This window comes from Quercus robur, chromosome 7 (genome assembly GCF_932294415.1).
Source record: "Quercus robur chromosome 7, dhQueRobu3.1, whole genome shotgun sequence".
Taxonomy (NCBI): Eukaryota; Viridiplantae; Streptophyta; class Magnoliopsida; order Fagales; family Fagaceae; genus Quercus; species Quercus robur.
In genome coordinates this window covers 22,863,399-22,886,001 of record NC_065540.1, presented here as the reverse complement: position 1 = coordinate 22,886,001, position 22,603 = coordinate 22,863,399, and the positions used below count along the sequence as shown (strand labels likewise).

The window sequence follows — 22,603 nt, the reverse complement described above, 5'->3', positions numbered from 1 at the left end:
TTTTCCCTCATTCGACCACTTCACTGTCATGTGTGCCATAGATTACGCTATCGTTAAACGTAGCGAGGCCCAGCTTCGGTCGTGGCAGTCAGATTCAGTAGCTCCTTCCTCTCGTTCTGCTCCATCCCATTCGGCTCCATCCACATCAGCTCCTCCTTCCTCTTCGAGCGATATGTCTCTAGGAGATATTATGGTGCAGCTGCAGCACATGGATGCTCACCTCAATACACTCTCTACGGAGTTGTATCAGGTCAACGTTCGTGTCGGTCGTATTGCTCGACGACAAGCGTCTATGGGTGGCTTTGTTCCTGAGGCTACTTCTTCACCGCCTTCTCCTGTGGCTTCTGCTTCTGAGGATGAGGATGATGATGATGGTGATAACAATGATGCTTCAGATAATGATGGTGGAGATACTAGCTCTGCCGATGAGATGTCTACTTGACACTCTTACCCTTTGTCATTCGTGACAAAAAGGGGGAGTAGTTTTGGTATGAAAGTAGTCCATCTTAGGGGGAGAGTTAGTATAGGATCATTTTGTTAGGAGGAGTGTTGATAGATTTTTTTGAGGGATGTAGTGAGGATAGTATGTATCTTTTCTTTTCTTTTTTTTGATAAATTACTTTTGTACATAAGGTCGTGTGACCATTTCCAGACATACATTGTACTTATTTCTTTACTTATATTGATGTATGTTTTTCTTTCACCTACCCCTTCATGTGTTGGTTCTTTTCGCTCTTTATACACATGTTTCTTACACTTGTATGCAATCTATTATTTCTGTTTCACACAAAGATGCCTTGATGAGTTTTGTTTAAAAGTGTTTCAGAAATACAGGTTGTCAAAGTCTAGTTGTCAAAGTCTACTTGCCATAAACTCTCTTCTTGCAAAGTTTTTCAAGAGTTTGTGTTAGGATAGATTTTATTGTATTCAACAAATGAATATGAGTTGAGTGATTTATGACTTCTCTCATATGTTCATTTGTTTGTTGTGGTTTTGTCACAGATTGCCAAAAGGGGAGATTGTTAGGACATATGTGTTTCACTTGTTAAGAACATATGTCATGATTTTATGTAATTGGCTTATCCTTTGACAAAACGCATTTTACTTGTAATTGGGTAGATTTAGAATGTTTTAAATACTTCAAGAAACCTTATTTCAAGATCAAGTATTGAAGCTTTCAAGTCTGTTCAAGAAAACAAGTTCAGAGTGCAAAATCATTAAAGCTCGACAGCTGGTCGACAGCTGCATCTATCGAGCTTAAGGAAGTTGTTCTACATTTGGTGTGCTCGACACCTGCTCGACACCTACTCGACACCTGCTATCTATCGAAGTTTAATATTTTCAAAATTTTAATCTGATTTTCTTGGGATCCGTCAATATGTCTTTGAGCCTTCTTTTCTCCTAAACCTAAACATATAAAATGATCAATTTAAGGGCCGTCAAAGTGTTCACAAGTTGCACAAGTATTGAGCAAACTCTATTCAAGCAAATTGTGACCGGAGACGAAGTTCTTGTCCTAGTTCATCTCTTTCTCTTGAAGAAGTTGCTGTGTATGTGCACCATAGGGTTTTGTGACCAAGCATCTTCTTGATCTTCATCGTGTGGATGAACTGAAGAACTTTGCAACCAACATCTTAGTTGGTGATTGAAGTCGCGTACTGGAATCCGCGCAATTGATTAGTCACGTACTGGGAGTCGTGCATCTGAAAGGGGAACTGTGACTACAGAACAAGTCCAATTGGGTATTGGGGTAAGGGTTCAACTGTAGGTTGGTAAGGTACTAGGATTCCTTTACTTGTAACCGCTTGTTGTGATGATAGTTGAGTTTCGGGAGTAGTGACCTGAAAATCACCCGGTGGGGTTTTTGCCATTAGGTTTTCCCCATTTGTAAAGAAATCACCCTGTTATTTATTTTCCGCTGCATATTTAGTTTATTGGTGATTTGTTTGTGCTATCACGCGTTTGCATGATAAATTGATTAATTAATAACTTGGCTAATTAATTAATTAATTTCTATCACAATGGGTCATTCAATTTGTGGCCTATCAATGCTATGCTAAATACTAGGCCAAATATCTATTTTGAGGTGGGCAAGGTAAGCAAACATCATTTGAATCAAAGATCACTTAATTTAGTGGGAGTAAAGCATATGCTCAAATATCTTAGGAGAATGAGGGATTATATGCTTATCCACAAAAGTAAAGTTTTGATGGTTACTGGATGTACAAATATTGACTTGTAATTTGATTGTGATTCATGAAGTTGGACTTCAAGATATGTGTTCATCCTAGCTGGTGAAGATACACATCAAGCGTAAGTGTCATCTCATTAGAGAGATATGAGTACATGAGATATAGTAGTAGAAAAGATAATTTATGCAATAAATCTGGCTGAAACTTGTTTCCAAACCTTGCCTTAGAGTGACTATGAATTATTCTAAAGGGAGATAAGTGTCGGATAGATGATAAATTGTCTTTGAGAGCAAGTGGGAGATTGTTGGGGTTTATGCCCTAAAATCCAATTTATTGGTATGTCATAATAATTAAATTGTTTAATTATATGAGACTATCTATAAATGAAATAATGGGACATTATCTTAGTCCATGAGATGCATAATATGTGATTTATGTGAAAAGTCACAGAAAGATATAAATCACAAGTTCTTTGTAAACTCAGAATTTTAGTTCGTAGTCAATGATGAAATTAGGCATTTCATCTGCAAAGACTATAACATATCAACTAAGATGATTTGTCTTGATCATGGAAGTGGAGACTTCTAGTTGATGTGTTAATATGTTTCAAGAGTTAAGACATATTGAACTGGACTGCTGTAAGATTTATTATTCACCTAACGACTATCAAATGAATAATAAATCTCACGACTTCTATTTACATCAACTCTAAATCTTGAGAGAATAATGGACCTGATCTTAAGGTGTAGGTTGCTTTGATATATCAGGAGTGAGATCTATAAGTCACGGTCAAAACCTCAATATATTGGGCAACCGCATTTAATGTTAATGGAACATATATTCTCAAGATGGAATTCATAATCTCTTAACAGAGATATAAGATATTCCCTTGAGATAAATTTAATAGGTTTGGTTATTCAAAGTGTTGGGCCCAACCACTTTAGTAAGGAGTTACTAAAGTATATATTTATGATATTGAATTTCATGAATATATGATGAATAACATAAAAAATTAAACCGGGTACTCAAGGATTAAGATGTAGTAATCTTCAAAGTGGCATTCTATTTCATGACTTTGTATTACTACGAATATTTTAATGAAGGGGTTGTATGTATAATAAAGTCTTGGGATATAATTTATTAATGAGACCTAGAGTGCAATTATATTCTTATAGTGGTATTGAATATAATTAATGGTAATTTTGGACTTAATCAAGAGTTGAAAGAAAAACCCAAGGCCTATTGGAGCTAGAGTCTTATTTGTTTCCTTTGGCCTCATCTCAAGCCACAAACTAAAGCCCAATTGGGTAGGCCCAAACCCAATTAGATAATCAGTCTTTATTTAATAAGAGTTATTAAATAAAAGAACTACTAATGTAGTTTTGTACGTACGTATGATGAAAAGAAAAGAAATCAGTTTTTCTCTACGAGAAGAAGAAGAATGTCTTTTCTTTGAGAATCAATGTACAAAAAAGACTGATTAAGAGACCACACATCTTGGGCACCATGTGGAATTGAGATGAAGATTAAAGGTATTCTCAAGTATTGGTTTTGAATTTCACTGCATCAAGGTACGCTTCCTATTTTTTGTTCTAGAATTCAAGGTTACAAGTTATCTCTCATGAATGAAGTAGATCCATGATTGTTGCTTCCACTGTGTGTTTTATATGAGATACAAAACCAGATTTTCCAACAAACATGGCATCAATCATCCCAAGACCTAACATTCATCTATCATGCTCATTAACCAACCCTAGCATACATCTATCATGGCAATCATCTCATCACATCATAAACCCTAGCATATTTTATCATGAAATCTCAGGTTATCTCATCCAAGGCAACAAACAAAATCATGGCAGAAAAGTAGGCATGACGAATCATATTATCCTATAAGCATAGTATCCAAACAACGAACACACATATTCATCATAAAAAAAAAAATGCATGTTCATGTGAATGCATGACTTACCTCACTTACCTTATTACATCACAGCACCTATGGCATTAATGCAAGAACAAGTGAATGCATGTTTATGGTATCAAAGCAAAAAGCAAAGAGATAAACCTTAATCTAGCATGTTAAAGACAAACAAACAACTAAACAGAGGAATAAAGACTTGGAAAGCATAAAAAGGGTCCAAATAGAGACATATGATATAAGAGAAACAAAGAAACAAAAGTAGAAAAACTTGAATTAGGGTTTTTGGGCACAAATATGTGTGCACATACAACTAGCCTGCGTACACAGGCCAGTTGTATGCATACGCATACTTCAAGTTTGCGTATGCATGCAAAAGCATGCACACGCAAACACACCCTAAACCCTAACCTAGCAACACAGAAACGCAGAAAAACAAAGCAAAACTTAAATCTAACAACCTAACATGCATCGAAACATAAAAGCAACACAAACCTAAACTAAACAAACAATATAAAGCATAAATAAAGCAAGAAAACAGATCAAAGCATGATCAAAAACAAAGAAATGAAAAGGAAAAGTTTAGAACTCAATACCTCAAACAAGAAGCTTTTCAAGCTTGATTTTAACTATTCCTCTCAGTCCTATTCACAATCAAATATAAATGTGATTAGTAATCTTAAACTCAAAAGATCAAGACCAGAAAAGGTCCCAATCAAATAAAATTGACTTGAGGATGTTTTGTGAAAAACTCCCTCTTTGATTCACTATTGCCATTGAATCTTAGATTTTCCTATAGGATTTTCTATGTGTTTTGAAAAGGTGCCATGTATGGCTATATATAGTGTGAAAATAAGGTTTGGAACGGCTCCCAAATAATGTGGGATTCATTCCAAACCTCAACATTAATGCAAAAAACTTGTCTTTCACAGGTTTCTGAAACTCTAGCTGCATGCACAGGTTCGTGCCTACGTGCATATGCATCAGACCTGTGTACACAGGTTCTAGCCTACATATGCAGACCGAAGGTTTTCTTGGCCTTTTATTTTCCAAAAATAGATTTATTTGCTCATAAAAAGTTATATTTTTTTCATTTTAACACCTCTCAAGTCAATTTGTAATCAGATTAGGCCCTAAACCAATCTTGGGCCTTAGAATTTTAATTAGTGGGTCCCATATTTTACACATAATAATAATAATAATTGATGATGCACGAAAATCAGTAAGCTGGAATGCTTCGAGCTATGGTAATGCTTTAGAACCTAAAAGGAAAGAAAAGACTATCAAGGGTGACCGATGTAACCCGGCCAAGGACCCTCCGACGATTAAGTCAATTTTCTCTCTAGAACACAAGGATGGGAAACTATGAATAGTAGAACTTACCTTTGTTGAATGAGACTTAATCCTTTTATAGAGAATTAAAAGTGAGTCTACTTGCTCAGATCCACTATTATCATGGGAGATGTGTGGAGTTAATGGAGAAAATGGAGCGAATTTAGGTAATGCTCCCCACGTTCTGGAATAACAGATCGTGGTTTGATTGTGCAAAGCTTGTAAAGAATTCCTCTGAAATTTACTAAGTGTCATATGGTCGTCCATACCCTTGTGATCTATGGACGATCATCCTTGGTTGTCCATACTCTTGTGAGGCATGGACGACCATCCTAATTTGGACGGTTGAAATATCTTATGGAGGGATCTTATTCACGTTTAGGGTGCTTCTATTGGGCTTCTTCTCTTGTAAAATCCTATGGACGTGTTCTGGTCATGGATGACCATCATGGATGAACTAAACTTGGTTTGGACCCTATCAATAATAATAAACTATTTAATGCTATTGTAAGGCACTAAAACCACAACTATCTTTTTATCTCTTCCATCTCTTGTTTTTTTTACAAAACCCAAATTTTAAATACTCATTAGAGTAGAAAAAAATGTTGAATTCTATATTTTTCAGAGTAATCAAGGAAAGTGAACCTATTCTATATAATCTGAACACTTTTAGATTGACAAAATATTACAATTTACATTATATTAGATTGTGTTTGACATTTATATTAGTTTATAATTGTTTATTTATTTTGCTAATAATATTGACCAAAATATTACAATTTACATTATATTAGATTGTGTTTGACATTTATATTAGTTTACAATTGTTTATTTATTTTGTTAATAATATTGACTAAATTTTTTTTAAAATTAGTCTAGAAGTGTGGTCAGTTTTTAGTAGGTTTCACACAGTTTATGCTAAGTCGCCAACTAGAAGTCTAGTAATTAGAACTAGGAGTAGTTCTAGGACCACAAATTATTTTACAATTTTTTTAACATAACTCTGACATGCCAAATTGTGAGTAGTTAACCATCACTTGCACATGGACCCACCATTTTTTATTTTTTGCTAATCACACTTTGTCACGTCACAATTGTGACAAGAAGTTGTGAAAAATTTTATGGTTCCTTTTTGACAGTAAAGGGTCTAAACACTCAAGAAAGACAAACATAGAAAAGAGAAAAAAGAAGATGGAGATGTTGTGAAGAAAGGGGGGGGGGGGGGGGGGGAAGGCCCAAATTGGGAACCAACTCTAGTTTTATTTTCTTTTATTATTTTGAAAGTATTGTTAGGGGGGGGGGGGGGGTTAAGATGCTATTGCACCGTGCAATTAACCATGGAGTGTGAGAGAGAGGTGAAAAAATAAAGTGTAAAAGTGAAATGGTAAGAAGTTGAGGGTTAAAAAAAATTTTATTCAAGGGTTGAAACTAAAAGTGACTTTTACAACTTTTATTCTCAGCTATTGATTTCCTATTGCATGGTGCAATAACCCTAGCTTTTGCACTGAATCTCAATCCGGTTAGTGGAATACTGACATGACAGAATCTAGACCTTTAAATCATAAAAGAAATGTTATGATTTAAATATAAATATAAAAAAAAATATATATATATATATATATATTTGATAGAATACCTTATGAACTCATTAATTAATACTTTGATAAATAAATATATCTTTCATAAAAAATATATATAGGCGAAACTACATTGTTGGTCCCTCAAGTTTATATCTTGTGTGCACAATTAACCCCTCAAGTTTCAAATGAGTGCAATTAGTCCCTCAAGTTTTCAAAATGAGCAATATAAGTTCTTCTGTTAACTTCCATTAATAGTGTTACCTACATGACTAACAAAATAATGACCTATCATTTTTTCTAATGATGTGACATTTTTTAAAATTACAAAAATGAATTTACACATAAAAAAAGTCTATAACTATGGTAAATGCGATTGGGCAAAAGAAGCAATGGAAGGTGAGAAACCAAGTTAACCAACAACACTAGTGTGCACCCATAAAAAAAAATAATAATAAAAAAAAAATAAAAATAAAAAACAACAACAGCACTAGTGTGCACAGTGTTACACATAAACCACACCAACTTATGCTACAGGATCTGTCTGTGAGAGTACTCTCCCTGAAAATGATCCCAAATGCCATCAATTCCGTCTCCTTTGCTTCCAAATGCCTCTTCCGTGTCCTTGTAAGTCACCTCCCAAAGCAATTTTCTATTTGTTTCCATTGAAATTACTTGAATTGGAATGAGGCAGATTTTTTTTTACGTGTAAATTCATTTTTGTAATTTTTTAACAAAAAAAATGTCATGTCATGGTCATTATTTCATTTACCACATAAGCAATACTACTAACGGAAATTAACTGAAGGACTAAAAACTTGAGGGACCAATTGCGCACACAGAGTAAACTTGAGAGACCAATAGTGTCAGTGGCGGCTTCAGAAATTTTTTCCATAGTGGTCATTAAAAAACTTAAATTATACAATATTTAATAAAAAAGATAATTATATCTCATTATCAATACTGCAAGTTATATCTCTTTCAAAATTTTAGTTAAATAAAATTTTTCTTAGATTTATCTTTTTGTTTGTAAAGGCCCAATATACAGTTATAAGGATCAAAATTTGACTACAAACTTAGTTGTATCCTAAGACTACAACTTTCACTAAACAAATTAACATGACTACATATTTTGAAAATCTAACCGTTGAATTATATGTTTTTTATGTTCTTGAAACACATGTCAAGTTTCATGTCAATTAGATGTTATTTACTATTTGATTCATAAACTTATTTTTTTGCGTATAATTTTATACTACAAAAACTCGAGAATTAAACATTTGATTGATGACATAAGCTATTTATCTTTAATCTTCTTGAAGTTTTGCAAGCATGAAAGATATAAGAAAAAAAAAAATGTAATCTAATTGTGGAATTGTTAAAATTCATATCTAATAAAAAAAAATTTGAGTAGAATTGTAGCCTTAATCTATAACCAAGTTTGTTGCTAAATTTTGTCCAAAATTTAATTATATTGGACCTAAAAAAATTTAGGGTGGTTACACAATTTTTTTAAGGTAAAAAAATCATAAAATTTTTTAATTTTATAAATAATAATAATTAACTTGGAGCTGCCAGTGAATAGTGTAGTTTCGCATATATATATCATATTTATTTTTTCCTTTAAATATAAGCATTTCCAAATTTGATGGACCCTTCCCTCTTTCAAAATTACATAAATCTCTTAAAAACTGAACATCTAATTCTAAACCTAGCTGTTCTCAAAAAAAAATTCTAAACCTAGCTCACTTATTGTTTTACCGTCAAAAAAAAAATCTAAACCTCACTCACTTTTTTTTTTTTTTTCCTTTAAATATAAGCGTTTCCAAATTTAATGGACCCTTCCCTCTTTCAAAATTACATAAATGTCTTAAAAACTGAACATCTAATTCTAAACCTAGCTCACTTATCGTTTTACCGTCAAAAAATTCTAAATCTCACTCACTTGTTCTTGGAGCAAAGCATGCATATAGGGAAGTAACGAACCTTTGGCATGGAAAATTGGTAAGTAATTGTTTTTTTTTTTTTTTTTTTTGGAAGAAAGTACTTGTTTAATTAAGGTTGCTAAGTGATTTGATTTTTTTTATTTGTGCTTTATCTTTATGTGGGTTGTTTCGTTTGGTCCAGTGAGTTGATTGGTTTTTTTTTTTTTTTTTTTTTTTTTTTTTTTTTTTTTTTTTAATTGTGACTTTGTAGAAGAGTTTGTTTGGTTGATGGAAGATCATAGAGAAATTGGAGGTGTTTTGGGCCTTTTGGCTACAAAGAAAGTATGGCAAAGAAGAAAAAATTTAATGTGACATCACCTATTGTTTTATCTATCTTCTATAGGAATTAAGATGTTACTAATCTACAATATAGAAAAAACGTAGTATTATTGTGCACTAATAATTTCAAAACTTGTTTATATTAACTTTACTTTGAAAATACACATGAACTAATCTAATACGTATGTCTTTTTGATAGTTATAATAATAGGAGTGGATGATTTGAACTCTAATTGTTTTTGTATGAAACACTAAGATGTGTCAATTGAATTACAAAATTCTTAACAATATGTGTGTCCTTTTATACTACACTTCAACTTATATTTATGGATTTTACGGAATTTCTCATACCGGTATGCAATTCATAACGGTAATATCCTTCGTCCCATCTCAGATAAAATTTTAGTATATTTTAGGTGTTCCAGTCATTTCGGTCAGTTTTGGATAATTTCAGCCAAAATATAAAAACTCGTTTGGTAAAAGATTTCTTATAACGTTATTTAAATATTGTGGAAATACATGTAGGTTAAAAAGTGTTATGAAAATATGTGTTATATTGTTTAAACACTAAAAACTGTTGTTTAAACAACATTATCAAACAAGCCCTAAATTTCACCCGGTATAAGTTTTGGCTTTTATTTCCTTCTTGAAACTAAAATACGTAGTTTTCTCGCCAGAACTCAAAGCCATACTATTTATCATTTTCCCCTTCTCCGCCATTAACATTTGCCTTCCTAGAGATTGGAGCTTTTATTGCTTCCATTTCTTGAGCTTGCATATGTTAGAGTAGTTACCTGTAAGTATGTGTAATCTTGATCATGAGCTTGCGTTTCGGGTCTTGCTCTCCAGATTTTTCGGTTTTGGGTCGGAATTGGGTTTAACCCAACCCACCCGATCCTTTATATATATATATATATATATATATATATATATATATATTTTTTTTTTTTTTTAATCCTGTCTTGAGTTTTTACACCTCTGGTGAGTTTAATGATATATTTTCTAATATAGTATTCTCAAACCAAAAAAAAAAAATCGTCTTTTTTTTAACATTTTTATTTCCTATTATAAATTTTAAAAAATAATTCCTATTTTAGATTTCCGTCTAAGTTTCATTTTCCAATTTAGAACTTTGACCAAATCTCCACAATATTTAAGACCTAAACATCTTTTATACTTTCCATGTTTCATATTTCCAATTCGAATTTGAATTAAATCTTAAAAGGAAATAGGTATTGATGATCCAACTTATTTGAGAATAGATTCAATCACTTATTAAAAACTTTCTCAATAGAAATGTCAACTTAAATTTGAATTTAAGAGCTTAATTCCAATGGAAACAAAAAAAATTTCCCAAAATATAATTTGAATTTAAGAGCTTAATTCCAATGGAAACAAACAAAATTTCCCAAAATATAATCCAGAAGTCGATAATAATAATTAAGTCAAATTCCTTAGTTTCTTGAAATAAATATATGAAAACAACACTTGAGATCAAAATTTCCAAAATTATCAAATATTCTTTTTCCCCCAAAATTATCAAATATTCTAAATGGGCGTTTTTCTTAATTATTAGTATTATTATTTTTAGGAAGTTTACAAAATGAAAGTAAATTAGTACACTATAATAGGAAGATTACTTTATAATAGTAATTTCAGAGTGTTTTAAATTACTTTATAATCAAACTTTATAAAGGCAAGTTGATTAGATTTTTCTTAATTATTAGTATGATCAAGAACAAGAATTTCTTCGCCATACCCTTTTCGTTGAATCCTGTGACTTTTGTGAGGGGGCAAAAGTCACAAAAGATTACGTATAAAATTGAAAAAAAAAAAAAAAAAAAAAAAAAAAAAAAAAAAAAAAAAAAGAAGAAGAAGCAAAAACTATATGATTAATCAGTCTACTTATAAATTTGAAAAAGACAATGCAAAAGCATGAGTCAACAACTAGTGATATTCTCAAATTAAATTCATCTCATTTGATTCAAATGTTAACTAAAACCAAATGAAACTTTTTCTTTTTTTTTCTTTAATGAAAGTGGGATACAATTAGCTCGATTGATAAGGTTTTTTGTCGTCAAATAAGAGTTTTAGAGTTTAAATTCCACTAATACTAAAAATTAATTGGTGTCTTATCTAATAATAAAGAGCAATTATCATGAACCGGATGTCTTGAAATTTTATTCTATCTAAAACTAAAACTAAATGAAATGGTGTTGTGTCCATTTGTCCAAACATCCTTTGTATAATATAATAAGCTTCTTGCAATTGCACTTTATAGGTGGAAGCTACTAGAGTTTGCAGAGCTGAAGCGAAGCTCTGTTTCATTCTTTGACATCGAGAAACCCGAGTCAGCCCTTTCACGCTGGTCAAGGGCAACAATTAGAGCCGCTCGGGTAAGCTTTGATCAATTTGGTGCATGGTTAAATGATAGTCACTTCATAAGTTTAAGTGCTTGTAGAGTATAAAAGAATAAGTATTGAAATTCAAGTTTTTAAGAGAAAGTTTCACACACATATATACAGAATTCTATCTAGTATTATTATATTATAATAATAATAATAATAATAATAACATCGCTCAGTTATAAATGGTTCCCCATTGCTGATTCTTTTTTTTCTTCTTTTTTTTTTTTTTCTTTTGTTTTGGCAGGTGGGAAAAGGCATATCTAAGGTTGGAAATGCTAAGGAACTTGCTTCACCACATTGGCTTGAGGCAGTAAGTCCCATGCATGCTTAAAGCATTATCTTGGAACCAAACAATAGTTTTTATTTGTGGCCTGTTGTCAATCTTGTTATTCTCTCCTTAACAGATTGATCCTCACCATCGCTATGGCCATAATCTTCAATTTTATTATGCGAAATGGCTCCACTGTGAGAGTAAACAGCCCTTCTTCTACTGGTAGGATTACTTTGGACCAAAACCAAATCCTTCGTATTGACTTTTAATTTGCTTGACATCTGAACTTCGAAAAATAATCAGACAAAAAAAAAAAACTTCGAAAAATAACAGGCTCGACATAGGAGAAGGGAAAGAGGTCAATCATGAGAGATGTTCTAGATCGAAGCTTCAGCAGCAATGCATCAGATATCTTGGTCCGGTGAGTCTCACGTCCCTTTGTGCTCCCTCGCTAGGAAGTAGCTAGAGTTTGTATTTTGATAAAAAGCATGCATGCATGCATGCATCGTGGAACAAACACCATGCTTTGAAGTTCAATCATGAAGCATTGCAGGCAGAAAGGAAGGCTTATGAAGTTGTGGTTCAAGATGGGAAACTTATCTTCAACCATAGTGGTGAATTCCTTCATACAGCAGGAGGACCCGAAAATGTGAAGTGGATCTTTGTGCTTAGTACGTTCAAGACCTTGTACGTTGGGCTGAAGAACAAGGGCACATTTCAACATTCAAGTTTCTTGGCAGGTGGAGCCATATTGTGTGCTGGAAGATTAGAAGTGGAAGATGGCATCGTGAAGGTATGTATAAAAGAAAAAATATGGGGAGTTTTAGAACTGCATGGCTTGATTAATTAATGGTTTCTTTTTCTTCTTGTGATTTTTTTTTTTTTTTTTTTGATGTACTAATATGATTTCTGTCAATTCAAATAGGCAGTTTGGCCTCACAGTGGGCATTATCAACCGACAGTAGAAAATTTTCAGGAATTCTTGTCGTTCCTTAAGGAACGCAACGTAGATCTCAATAATGTAAAGGTAGAGAATGCAAGACATGCATGCATTTTTTTATCTAGCCAAAAACCTCCCGCTTTGTCATTGCACTCAGGGACTTTGTTTGCCTTATTTGATTTGAGATTTTGATTTACTAATGTACTACACTCTTTCTATGCAACAGAAAAGCCCAGGTGATGAAGAAGAAGCAGATTCAATAAGGTAAATGGACTATCTCCATATCATAGTAAAATGGAGAGGATTCGAATTTGCGAGTGTATACAAGAGTTTATATACACGTTATTAAGCTTGCACTTAAACCGTGTGGAACTCTTTTAACAAAAGTCATATCAGTTGGCGAAACAATTATCCATTAAATGGAAAACTGATGCAGGGTCACGAATTGGTTGCATGAGAGACTATCCTCCTGAGCCTCAGGTCCTGGTTCTAGAGCAAGCCAACTTACCCCCAAAATCAAGAAGTGATAATGCATCATCCCGGAGCTTTTCTCACTTCAGCTTAAAGGTTCCTAGTCGATTTTCTTTATGTAAAGAGACAACTGCAGGCAGAAGTTCCCTTGCTCGATCGGGAGCAAGTAACACTGACTCAGACAACAACTTAAGAGAACATTCTTTTATATGGGCTAATACAAATATGGATGAAATCACAATCCATAATGGATTTTATTATAGGGATTCTTTTGCATTCTTTTCTATGCCACTGTTTTCCACAATTTTGTAGATTATGGTGGAAATGTTGTCAAAATTTTGAACAAAGATCCACATAACGAAAGTGGATAATGGAATTTACCAAACTCTCTAGAATCATTAGCATATATTTAAAGGGAAAAACACAATGAGTGGATAAATTTGACACACCTGATGAGAATCCCTCCATGAGATTGAGAGAAGAAGCCACAAATTCTTTCCATGTGAAGAATGGCCATGTGTGTCGGAGGAAGGTGAACTACACCTCTTCACTTGCACTCTCTTCTATGCACTACTCATTAGCATTTGTTAGAGGTATATTAAACATATTATTCCGATAGCATAGACTTAGGCCTATGCTATTAAGTTAATAACTTGATATGACTAATATATCCAACCCAAATATATGAGATATATATATATAATAGGCAAAAACTTGTTGCATACATGCAAGGGCAGCTCGATGCATTTGGGGGCCTAATACAAAAACTAAATTGAGGTCATTCATATATTTAAATATTACTCAAAAAATATTTTTTTTACTTAAACTTTATTCCCCTTCTTTAATGCAAAATTATTAGTCAAATTTTTGCTTTTTTTTTTAATACTAAAATTTAGTTTTGAATTGGTAATATAACTAAAGCACTTAATATTTTTGAAGATATAGTTGATCTTAATTAAATATAATTTTATCAATTTTAATTTTAAAAACTTATTTCGCAAAAGAAACTTTTTTAGGTGATGTTAGTAAAATTATATAATCTATACATGCATTTGGAATAGAATCTAACCTTTTTTTTATAATTTTGTATTGACATTGGGGAATTTTCTTCTATTTGTAAAATGTCTTTTTAAACTTTTAATTATTTTATATTTTTTTGATGAATTTCTTATTCTTATGAGATTTTTATCTAATTATTTTCACTTCAACTCGTCACTTGCAAAAGTTGTTGACCATGAATTATAAACAGTTATTTTCTAAATGAATTATTTTTTAGAAATGAATTCTCTTATTTTGCATTTAATATTCTTGATATGCAAATTACTTGCTGAACATTGAATTTACCTTTTAAATCAATTAAGTCTTGGTCGTATGAGCATTCAACGTTACAAGCTTCTTTTTTTTTTTTTTTTTTTTTGCTTATACCCAAAATTTTGTACATGCATGTGTTTGCTGCACCCATACCCAGTTAGTGACAAACATATTGGATAATTTATGATATAATCCTTTGAAGTTTATAGAGTGCAACATAGTGCATCATTCTCAAATTTATGTATTGAAACTAAAGCATGCATACTCCACCTTGCTTGCTATATGATTTTAAATTTTGTATGACACCATCAAAGTCAATATAGTACAATGAACGCACTCTAAATTTTAAGCAACATGCATATATTCTTTCATTATTTCAAACAGCATTTAATAAAAGTGCAAATTATTGCAGGACACAATAGAGGAAATTGTAAGGAAATCAAGGGCAAGTCAATCGCCAGTCAAAAAATAGAAATAGGACAAACATCTGGTGAAAGACCTCAATTAATTGCTGCTATAACTATAGAATTTGAAGAAATTGATGATAAAAGTATGCCGCTCCATAGGCTTCAAAAACATCAAAAGGGTACTAAGCAGATTACATCAAAGAAGAAAAAAATTTAAAGTCTAATGATCTCAATGTATTTATAAATAACATACTCTTATAAGCAAGATAAACAAATGGACATACTAGATTACCCTATGAATTTTAATGTATTTCATTGTATTGTTAAGTTTTTTTTTTTTTAGAAGAGGAAACTAAATATATTGTTAAGTTATTGTATGTCATTTTCTATGTACATATTGCCATGAATTTTAGTGAAGGATTATGAATTGGTTTAGTTCTAACATCTGGAATTCTGTATTGAATATATATTGTGGGTTGAGGGGAAAATCTTACTGATGCTATCAAGTGTTAGATTTTAGATTTCTAATTATGTATCATTGCAGATTTTTTGGAATTGTGGATTTGAGATGCATTACAGCTTTTTAGTGGAATCATCTTAATATCTTTTGGTTAATTTTTTGTTTATAGTTTGTGAAATTTCTATTGCTATGGCAGCCTTGAAATCTTTTTTTTTTTCCTAATTTACTAGGGTATTGTTGTTATTCTTTTATCTTCTCCTTTCTTTTTTTTTTCTTATATCTACTTATGGGATTTGGTGATCTGCATATGTAATTACATTTTTTGAATTTTACAGGCCTTGATGTTTGAATTAAAATGAGCTTAATAATCTCATATTGAATTTGTTATATCATTTTTTATTTTATTTTATAGGCTGAGCAGACAACTATTCTTTGATGATAACTTGATATTATCCAACCAACTAATGTGAATGCTCTTAGGGTGTGTATGTGTGTATGTATCTATATCTATCACACACACATTGAATCCCAATGTTTACTTGAAATTAAAAGTTACTGTTTGGCTCATATATGCAACACTATTCGTTCTAAATAAAGAAATGGATAACTTTACTTTAACTGGATTGATTCAAGCAAAATTTAAAAATTGATCATCCTTATGCTTGGTTTATTGCTTTACCATGAAGCTGCAATTTATATTAGACACTTAATTTTGAAAGTGTCTAATATAATACTTATTAAACAAAGCACAGTATTATTATTTTGACAAAGAAGAGAGAAGATGATGAATGATGATGATGATGAAGCATAGTAAAAATGGAGACATACAACTTGGCCCACTTCCCCTCCACGTATGAACCAACCAAAAATTCCCAAACTTAAAAAAAGTATGACAATCCAGCTTACCTAACAAATCTCATGCATATTAAGCTTACTTTAGCGAATTGGTTTCAACTTTAGGCCCATACTTTCGGGGTGAGAGATGTTCCGGGACATTGCAAGATGGACTCAATTAATGGGCTCCTTGGGCTGACACTTTTAAATTATAGAGCCGTGGATTTTTAGCGAATTGACGTTGAGGTAGCTTCCTTTTTTCTTTTCTTTTTTCTTTTTTTTGGTTAAAAGACGATTTCAAAAAATGCATTGAAGCTCAATGGTTGACCCAAAAAAAAAAAAAAAATTTGAAGCTCATGCATGGAAGCTACCTCAACGTAGCTTCCATGCAGCTCAACGTAGCTTCCATGCAGCTTCAATGCATTGTAGAACGATGAAAGTCAATTCAAAATGCCGCGTGGGCCAATATGTTACATTTTTGTTCTTGTAAGGGTAGAACGGTAAAACCGTAAAACATGCCCCGAAGTCCAATACGCGGGCATTTTAGTCATTGTCAACAGAAGTGTACAGAAAAAAGCTCACGCATACCCCTACCACATCAACTGCAATTTATGCTACATGGTTTGTCTGTGAGAGTGCTGGAGAGCATTGTCCCTTGACTTCCAAATTCCTTGACTCACTCACTTGTTCTTCGTGCAAAGCATATAGGGAAGTAACGAAACTTTGGCATGGAAAACTGGTAAGTAATTTTTTTTTTTGGGGGAAGAAAGTACTTGTTTAATTAAGGGTGCTAAGTGATTTGATTTTTTTTATTTGTGGTTTATCTTTATGTGGGTTGTTTCGTTTGGTCCAGTGAGTTGATTGGTGTTTTTTTTTTTTTTTAATATTTTTTTAATTGTGACTTTGTAGAAGAGTTTGTTTGGTTGATGGAAGATCATAGAGAAATTGGAGGTGTTTTGGGCCTTTTGGCTACAAAGAAAGTATGACAAAGAATAAAAATTTAATGTGACATTGCCTATTGTTTTATCTATCTTCTATAGGAATTAAGATGTTACTAATCTACAACATAGAAAAAAAAAAACGTAGTATTATTGTGCACTAATAATTTCAAAACTTGTTTATATTGACGTTACTTTGAAAATACACGTGAACTAATCTAATACATGTCTTTTTGATAATTTGATAGTTACAATAATAGGAGTGAAGGATTTGAACTCTAATGGTTTTTGTATGAAATACCAAGATGTGTCAGTTGAGTTACAAAGTTCTTAGCAATACATGTATCCTTTTATACTACACTTCAACTTATATTTATGGATTTAACGGAATTTCTCGTACCGGTATACAATTCATTGCGGTAATATCCTCCATTCCACCTCAAATAAAATTTCAGTATATTTTAGGTGTTCTGGTCATTTCGTTCAATTTTGGATAATTTCGGCCAAAATATAAGGACTCGTTTGGTAAGAGATTTCTAGTAAAGTTGTTTAAGTGTTATGGAAATACATATGGGTTAAAAAGTGTTGTGAAAATATGAATTGTGTTGTTTAAAGTTTAAACTTTAAACAATAGTATCAAACAAGCCCTAAATTTCACCAAGTATGAGTTTTGGCTTTTATTCCCTTCTTAAAGCTAAAATCATGGTTTTCAGATCCAGATCGTTCAAAGAACCGTTAAAGGGCGAGAAGTTTAAGATATAAAGATATTAAATTTGTAAATATTAGCAATTTTGACTAAAATATCTCTAAAAATTGAAATAAACTTTCAAATAAAAGATTATTACTTATTCTTATTATACCTAAATGATATAAATTAATGAATTACCTATAATGTTTTTTTAAAAATCCAAATAAGAGTAGAGATGATGAGATTTAAAAATAAATAAAAAAGAAGGAAAAAAAAAGTAAAAACTCAGGACTTTTAGTAAATAAAGTAGTACTACTAGTGTACTAGTACAGTGGGTATTTGATCATGAACAAAGTTTCTCTCCAAACTAGTTTGAAGAAAAACTCTTCAAACTTCTCATATACTTCTTTTTTAGATGTGAATTTTGAAAATCTAACCGTTGAATTTCATATTCTTTATGTTCTTAACATGCATATCAAATTTCGTTCAAATCCGTTATTATTTACTATTTGATCAATTAACTTATTTTTTATATACAACTTTAGATTACAAAAACTTGAAATTATAACATTTATTTGATTACATAGCAATTGATCTTTGATTTTCTTGAAATTTTGTAAGCATTAAAAATATAATAAAAACATACAATCTAACGGTTAGATTTTCAAAATTCACACTCAATATAAATATATACGATGAGTTTGTAGGGTTTCTCTCCAAACTACATGCAATCTAACGGTTAAATTTTCAAAATTCACACTCAATATAAATATATATAATGAGTTTGTAGGATTTCTCTCCAAACTAGTTTGGAGAGAAACTTTGTTTATCATTCCTACTAAGTCTTGTATATGTTAAAAGATGCTTTTTTTTTTTTTTTTTTTTTAGCATTTATAATCCAAAAACGTGCTCCATTAAAGATTGTATATGCTAAAAATTTTGCAATATTGATATAGTGCACTCCCATTTTTGAAACCGCACCGTAACACTATGCTATCATTTTTTATTAATTTATTTTTCTCTCTCTTCCGTGTTTGTCTCCTTCCAATTCTCTTCTCTCTCCTCTGTCACTCTCTCTCATGCTCTCCGTCCCTCTCTCCTTCTGGTGTCGCCGCTGGGCTCACCTCCTCGACTCCCCTTCCTTCCTCGATCTCCGCCGCCGCCACGGCCGTATTCACACCACCATTTGCTGTTTCCGCCACCGACTTCGGCCTCTATGCAGCCAGTCTCCGCTTCGAAGATGACGTTGACGGGGTATGTAACTGGAAAGTCTCTTTGTTTCTCGCGAACGATGCAGTTTCGCTTGGCAATTTCCACGGCTTGCTCTCTCACGCAAGGTTGTCGGCCGTTGGATCTAAGATCTTCATCATCGACCGAAACGCCATGGTGCGTTACGACACAGACACGTGGCGCGTGGTGTGCCAAGCCTCGAGGAGGAGATACGATTGCATCAGCACTTTGGTTGAGGGCGTTTTCTACGTGATCGGCGGCGGCCCTGGGTTGTGAAAGAGAGACACAGGAGAGAGAGACAAAGAAAGAGAGGGGAAGAATAAAAAAATATAAAAAGAATATTTAAATAAGGTGATAAAAATAGAAATTTTGATGTAAGTGATATTATAAAATGGTGTGTTATATATTACTCCTTCTGTCCCACTTTGTTTGTCCTCTATTTCATTTTGAGATGTCTCAAAATATTGTCCTGTTTTTAAAAATAAAAGTTATTAATTTACTAATGTTCCTATTATACCCCTATTTTATTAATAATTCAATTTTTTGAAAAATTTATTTAAGGATAGTTTTGGAAACTTATACATTTTTGAAAGGTAGACAAGACAATAAATGATATTCCCTTAAAAAGTTTGACTTTTCAAACAGGACAAACAAAATGAGACGAAAAGAGTATAAAATTGAGTTTTAAGATGATAAATACTTAATTTGTTAGAAACGTTGATGGAACCCTCTAAGAAGGTTCGGAATGAATTTTAATCTAACTAGTCTCTAACCCGTGCGATGCACGGGAAAACTATTATAAAATAATAAAGCATGCATATATTAAAAGACAATTTAAGTTCATGTGTGCTTGCAAGGGATACATACCTAAATAGTTCTTGCGGTAGAAATAATAGTTACCAATACATGCTCTCACCAATCATAGAAGTTGGAATGCCAAATTGTGACGATGCAGAAGATACCATTGCCATACCATAAAAAAAATTCTCTTTCGTCTTATTCAACTTCAATTCCATTACTCTTTCCACAAAATTGTAAAAAATGAAATGAAAAAGCATGAAGTAAACTTTGACATCACAGCCACCAGGAATGTTGTCTTTGCTAAAACTTGAGGGATGAGGGTTCACACCCATCACAACTTGGCAACAAAATTCATTCCTCTGCTACAAGTTCATAATTTCTATAAAAGCCATAAAATGTTAAATACTACCCCAAGTTTCACTATTGCAACTGAAACCTTCATAACTGCCTGTTTTATATGCTTACAATTAATCATTAAATAGGAAGATAAATACTTGATAGATCTCATTTACCTACTTTGCCCAAGTGCTTAAACATCTTCCAAATAACCTTTTTTTTTTTTTTTTTTTAAATTTTCTATTATTATTATATGGTAACATCTTCTAAATTACCTATGACATGGGTGTGATGATTTTTTTTAAAAAAAACCTAAACTTGATATTTTTTTTCCTAAGATTGATTACCTCAATCCTATCTATGTCTATAACCTTGAGATTTTGGAAACCTGACTGAGCCAAGTCTTTTAGTAGCTCACAGCCCAATCCATCAGCCCCTACTACTAACACTTCTACATTTTTTGCAAGATCCTCACTCAAGTCTCAACTACCACCAATTAAAACAAAAACCTTAAAAGTTTTAACATATTTGAATAAGGATTAAACCCAAGAAGATTGAAGCTGAAAATTTATAAGAAAGAGCAGTACCATGTAGGGGTACCTTGTTTGCCAATTAAGTCCATGAAATAAAAGAAAAAGAACTGAACCCATAAAAGTTGAACGAAAAATAAAGACCCAGATATTATAAGCTAAAGAAAATAAAAATTACTTTAAGAAAGTGAGTGAATTTGAAGGAAAATTTAAAAGAAACATTGCCATCACATAACCAAGTATATGCTTTGAAGAGCATCACAAAAAATAAAAAACTATACCTGAAAGGCCAGAGACAACCTTCATGGCCTTCTACTTTGATCTATCATCATGTAATCTTAAAATTTACAGAGGCTACTTGAGACTTAAAGATTCCATTTGTGGCACTGTGAGATGATAGCCTACCCTAATAAATAAAAATAGAATTGGTAAAGCAAATAATACCTTCATAGATTTCATCCCATCCAATGTAGTAATGATGTCCATTTTTCTTTTCAAATCCAAGGTTTTTGTTCTCTAAAGATTTCATTGCATCTTCCATCTCTCCAACTTCTCTTTTATGGTTATTGTCTCTGCTGCCTAATGAATTAAAAGAATAATCAAAATATTTAGTCAAAAACCATGTTATATGTACAAAAGATTGCAAGACTTTTATTTTTATTTATTTTATTTTACCTCATCCTATTCACACAGGTTCAAAATTTTTGGTAGCACCAGACTCAACAATATAGTTGAAATTTTGTGGGTCAGTCTTGATGGTAACCTCAGCAAAGCATCTGTACATTTGAAGTAGAATCAGAACCTTCGAATACCTAAATAATTGTCACCAATAACATCTACTTATGGGGAGCATCATGTGTCCAATACCAAAAAAATCTCATATACGTAATATTCAACTCCATGCTTCATCTGTATTCATCAGTATTAGAGGGCACCAAAAGGGCCCGAAACAAAATTGGAACAAAAAATTAATAATTCTATTGAAATTGCAACTCCAAAAACATGCTTTCAAGAAGCTAAACTGCATAAAACACATGTAACTACCACTGTCAATATGGTTTATTATCAAAAATCAGACCAACTTAATACAGCAACCAACATAATATAAAGCTTAAAAGCACCTAAAGATAGTATCTTTCCCACTAAAAAGCAGAAATATGATGCAAAATATTGGCATATATCCACCAATATTATCAATCAAATGAACCCAACAAAATCAGAAGCCCAATCAAATTCCTACAGTAGGCTTACATTATAAGTTTAGAAACACACCAAAGAAATACCTCTACCTACTAATTCTAATGCAAAGAACCTTAATAACAATTGAGAATCCAAAATAAGCAACTGGTATTCACCTAAACTTGGTGGACCTGTAGAGAATTGAACTGCAAAGAACCAAAGGTCAACATGAAGCCAAAGATGGTAAATTTGTTAAATAATTTAAACTGAGGAATTTAAAAAATCAAAGAAAAACGACCATTGGTACCCTGCCTAAAATAACCCTAATTAAAAAAAGCAAAGGCTTTACAAATCAAAGTTAAGCATCTGTTCTTCCTAAATCAAAACCAATCAGACCACAATACCAAAACCTAAATCATATTTCCAAATTTAAAAAAATTCCTCTGTTTGCATAAAAGGGCGGCGGCGGCGACGGTGGGAGAATCTGAGTTTTGGGTTTTGATTTTGGGGGAA

General features: G+C 32.2%; 1 protein-coding gene and 1 long non-coding RNA gene across 2 annotated transcripts; one reads left to right on the top strand and one right to left on the bottom strand.

The window, feature by feature from the left end:
• Positions 1-292: 292 nt before the first annotated feature.
• LOC126691179 (IQ domain-containing protein IQM6-like) lies at positions 293-13,747 on the top strand. The gene is made up of 9 exons (XM_050386243.1): positions 293-432; positions 11,568-11,682; positions 11,939-12,004; positions 12,099-12,187; positions 12,299-12,386; positions 12,519-12,758; positions 12,891-12,992; positions 13,293-13,542; positions 13,689-13,747. The coding sequence occupies exons 1-9, from the start codon at positions 293-295 to the stop codon at positions 13,745-13,747; spliced, it is 1,149 nt and encodes a 382-aa protein (XP_050242200.1).
• Positions 13,748-21,043: 7,296 nt separating this feature from the next.
• LOC126692813 (uncharacterized) lies at positions 21,044-21,774 on the bottom strand. The gene is made up of 2 exons (XR_007645096.1): positions 21,587-21,774; positions 21,044-21,490 (listed from the first exon to the last, which is right to left on the bottom strand). It is a non-coding gene; the product is annotated as an uncharacterized LOC126692813 (long non-coding RNA).
• Positions 21,775-22,603: the final 829 nt, after the last annotated feature.

Bases quoted from the DNA above. Each gene is read 5' to 3' on its own strand.
- LOC126691179 (XM_050386243.1), top strand. From the start codon at position 293: ATGGGTGGCTTTGTTCCTGAGGCTACTTCTTCACCGCCTTCTCCTGTG. The intron at 12,005-12,098 runs GTAAGTCCCATG...TCTCCTTAACAG, and splicing joins CACCACATTGGCTTGAGGCA to ATTGATCCTCACCATCGCTA. The intron at 12,993-13,292 runs GTAGAGAATGCA...TTTTAACAAAAG, and splicing joins TAGATCTCAATAATGTAAAG to TCATATCAGTTGGCGAAACA.